At 61.1% G+C, this 3807-nt stretch overlaps 1 protein-coding gene across 1 annotated transcript in view; it reads right to left on the bottom strand.

Moving 5' to 3' along the window:
• LOC124232632 (cytokine receptor common subunit beta-like) overlaps positions 1–2922 on the bottom strand; it is a gene marked incomplete at both ends in the record, with an annotated part of 9637 nt that extends 6715 nt beyond the window's left edge. Inside the window, 2 exons of the mRNA XM_046649580.1 lie at positions 214–404; positions 2799–2922. Coding sequence (XP_046505536.1) covers positions 214–404; positions 2799–2922 — 315 coding nt within the window. The remainder of the gene's footprint in view (positions 1–213; positions 405–2798) is intronic.
• Positions 2923–3807: the final 885 nt, after the last annotated feature.

Below are 3807 nucleotides of genomic sequence, written 5' to 3'. Positions count from 1 at the left end.
GCCTCTGACCGGGCCCCTCACGCTGTACCTGCTCCAACGCCCCCATCACAAGGAGACCACGTCCTCTTCCCCCAGGAGACCAAACCCAACCCCGAGCCAGGGTCTCCACCCCTGGAAGACGCTCGCTCCCTGGCCTGCCTCCTGCCATCCAGCCACCCGTAGGGCCCACCGTCCACACAGGGACCACTCCTGGCCAGGGCCCCCGGACCTCACCATGCTGGGCCAGATTGATGTTGAGCTGGGCACCCAGAGGCCTGTCTGGTCGGAATGAGAAGTAGTCTCTGTCAGCAAGGACGAAAAGGTCGTAGGGAATGACGCATCTTCTGGGCACAGAGCTGGGATAAATGTGGTCTGACAAGGACGTGTCATCACTGAGATGGCAGGCCACTGGCTGCGGGGGCTCCCTGTTAGGAGGGGACACAGGTCAGTTCAGTGTGAAGAAGAATGAGTCATTCACAAACATTATTGAGTGCTTACCGATAAAGGGGGATGAGGAGACCAGAAAGGCCGGGTTGGAGGATGCTCTTTGAAATGGGGAGACAGAGACGACCTCTTGGAAAAGGTGACATTTGAACAGAAACTTGAAGGAGGTGAGGGAAGGAGCCATGCAAATTCTGGGGAAAGGGGATTTCAGGTAAAGGGAAGCAAGTGCAAAGGCCCTGGGGCAGGTGCAGGTTTGCAGTGCTCCATGACTAAGCAGTTAATCAGTGTGCACAGGGTGGAGTACGTGAGGGTGGGAGGTCTAGGAGACTAGTTGAGTGTGGGAATGGGAGGCCAGCACTTAAAGGGAATTTAAGGAATTTGGATTTCACCATAAGTCAGGAAAATTTAGAGAGTTCAGAGCAAGGGAGTGACGTATTTTGATGTATGCTTTGCAAGGATTCCTCCGGCTGCTGGGTTGTGGATAGATTGGGTGGAGGGGAGATGGCAAATCTGGAGACAGAGAGCCCATTTAGGAGGCTTCTAGAATATCCAAGCAAGAGGATGTGGTTTGAACCAGGGCGATGGTCTTAGCATTTGCCGGATTCAGGTTCTGTTTGAAGATCCAGTTGATGGCATTGGCTGATGGGTTGGATGTCGTGGTGGGGAAGGAAAGTGGCCAGAGAGATGAAAAAACAACAACCAAAAAGCCCTCAGTTGTGTGGCTGAAGCCACAGGAGCCCCCATTTGGTGAAGTGAGATGGGGAGACTGGGCGAGGGCAGACCTTGGGGGCAGAGCAGGAACTTGGTTCAGGACATTGGGGCTGCAGACACCTGTTATCGGAGGGACAGTGGGGAGATGCAAGCTCACCTGCTGGCCTGGAGCTTCGGCTGAAGAGTGTGGAGAGCGTCAGCCCTCAGCCTGAGGTGGGGTCTCCGCCCACCAGGTCAGACATCAGACTAGGGGTCCAGGGACTCCCCACCTCCCCCTTCAAGACTGAGACTAAAGAAGGGAGCAGACACGGAGACAGAAAAGGGCCGGCCAGGGAGACACCCGGAGAGGGGCGAGTGTGGGGGCCGGGAGGCAGGAGAGGCAGGCACTCCGGGAGGACACAGTCATCCCTCTGAGCCGGGGGCTGCCCGCGGGGCCACAGGAAGAAGGCTGAGACCGACCCTCAGACTCAGCACCGATGAGGGCTTGGCTGCCCTTGGCAGGAGCCGTTCAGGTGGCCCGGTGGGGGCAGCAGAATCCGGGGGGAGTGGGTTCAGGAGAGAAAAACTGGAAAGGCACTGGAGACAGTGGTGTAGACAACTCTTTAGAGGAGAGTCACCTCAAAGGGAAGAAGAGGGTGGCCCCGGCCGGAGGAGGGGGGTCAGGAGGTGCCTGCAGCCATGGGTGGCATCTGTAAGCCGGTTGGGCCCGCGGGCTCAGTGACTGGGGATGATCCTGGGGGAGGGCCCATCCACGGCACAGGGAGAGTGGGGACCCTGGTGGCAGCAATGTCCTTGAGCAGCAAGACCAGATGGGACCCCAGCTGCCGCCTCAGAAGGGACAGGAACAGGAAATCCCACAGGCGGATCCCGGGAGGCGGGTAGATGTGGGGGCAGGGTGAGCGTGGAGGGGGCTGGGAGCTTCTCCTCTGGGGGTGTCTGTGGTCTCAGGGCAGGAGGAGGGGTCACAGCGGAGGGGGGAAGGTGGAGCTGGGAGTCAGGAGAGTGGAGAAGGAGCATGGAGGCTCCCAGGAGAGAAAGAGAGAGAGCTGAGGGGCGATGCTGGGGGTTTGAGGAGCCGGCTCTGGGGGGCGCCCTGTGACACTGGCTGTTTAATGGTCTCTGTTATGGTGAGCGAGACTCCCCAAACCCGGAATGGTGTGAGGATCCCTCCCACACAGCATGTGCCCAGGAGACCATGTGAGGAGAGAGGAGCAGACCCACACCCTGGAGGTGGCCGGGCCTCGGGGAGACACAGAGCCCACCCCGCAGGCCAGACACTGGTCCCGCTCAGCCGCTCACCCACCGCGTGGCAGGGGGAGGGACCTCACCTCCAGGGCGTCAGCCTCCTCCTCTGTGAACCGGGCGGCACATCCCGGCCCTGCCTGGCTCACAGTGACAGTGGACTGAGACGCGCTCCGTGGGGCGGTTTCGTTAATTTGTGATGAAATAAGACTGTCACCATCACCATCATCAACCACATTAGTGTAAACGGCTTTTCCAGGAAACCCCAACATCAGACACCAGCACCTGGGCCTGGCAGGCCGCCCGCCGGAGGAGGAGCTCCCAGGCGGTGCCTCCCCTCCTCTGTTCTCTGCCCCCCACCCAGCACAGCCCCACATGGTGGGGCCCCTCCCTGCCCTTGGGCCCTCGGGGGTGTCGCTCACTCATTCAGCCTGCGGTGCAGAGTCACGTTGATGAACCGCTGGGCGTCCTGCGTGTCCGCCCACCTGCAGACGATGTGGCTGGTGTAGTCATTGTGGCAGCTCAGGGTCTGCAGCGGGATGGTCCCTGACCAGGGGGACACAGGAAGGGGTCACACTTCTCCCCTCCAGGTGTCCTAGCCACCACCCTTCCCTGCCCCTCCCGGGCGCCTGGCACTGGGGGGTCCCCCAGAGTCCTGTCAAGGCTCCTGGCAGCGAGGCAGAGAACCCAGGGGCCCTGGGCGGGGCCGGGGGCTTTGTGTGTGTGAGGGTCCTGATTGCGGACCCTCCTGTCTGGAGAGAAACAGAATATTCTGGTCGATCACAGAGCGTTCCCTGAGCCCCAGCTGCATCCTGCTCCTGGACCAGGTCTCCGTCCCACCCCAGGACGGGACGTGCGTCAGGCACAGGCCCTGCCCGGACCCTCGGGGCAGCCTGGGAAGAGAGGCACAAAAGCCCCTCTAAGAGGCAGCGTGGCGGAGCCCTTCCCTGGACCTCCCCACCCTGGTCTCCTGGCCAGCTGCCGGGCCTGATGGTGGGAGAAGGGACTGTGGCTCCCGCGGTCATCAGAGAAGCCAAGTTCTCTGGGAGCCCCCGGGGAGGAGGGTTCGCGGGCCTCGGGAGCCCAAGGAGCGTCCCAGCTGGGCCTCCAGGCAGGAGGAGGATGCTGGGGCCAAAGCAGGGAGAGACCCCCAGACCAAGGATCCCCCAGGAGCAAAGGTGCAGAGATGGGAGCCGGTCAAGGTCGTCGTCAGAGCAGCAGAGTGTCTGGTGGGGGAGGAGGGGCAGAGAAAAGACTGGAACCGCTGGCCCGGAGGTTAGAGGCCTTGAATGCCACACTGAGAAATGTGGGCAGAGAAGGGATGCAAGTGGAGATGGAGTTTACAGGAGGCCAGAGAGGAATGAGCAGGAGTGTGGGAGGAGGAAGAGGGAGACGCCAGGGAAGATCAGAGAGAGAGAAGAAATGAGGCAA

This window comes from Equus quagga, unplaced genomic scaffold (genome assembly GCF_021613505.1).
Source record: "Equus quagga isolate Etosha38 unplaced genomic scaffold, UCLA_HA_Equagga_1.0 HiC_scaffold_8852_RagTag, whole genome shotgun sequence".
In the NCBI taxonomy this organism is placed as follows: domain Eukaryota; kingdom Metazoa; phylum Chordata; class Mammalia; order Perissodactyla; family Equidae; genus Equus; species Equus quagga.
This window is presented reverse-complemented; position numbering and strand designations above follow the sequence as displayed.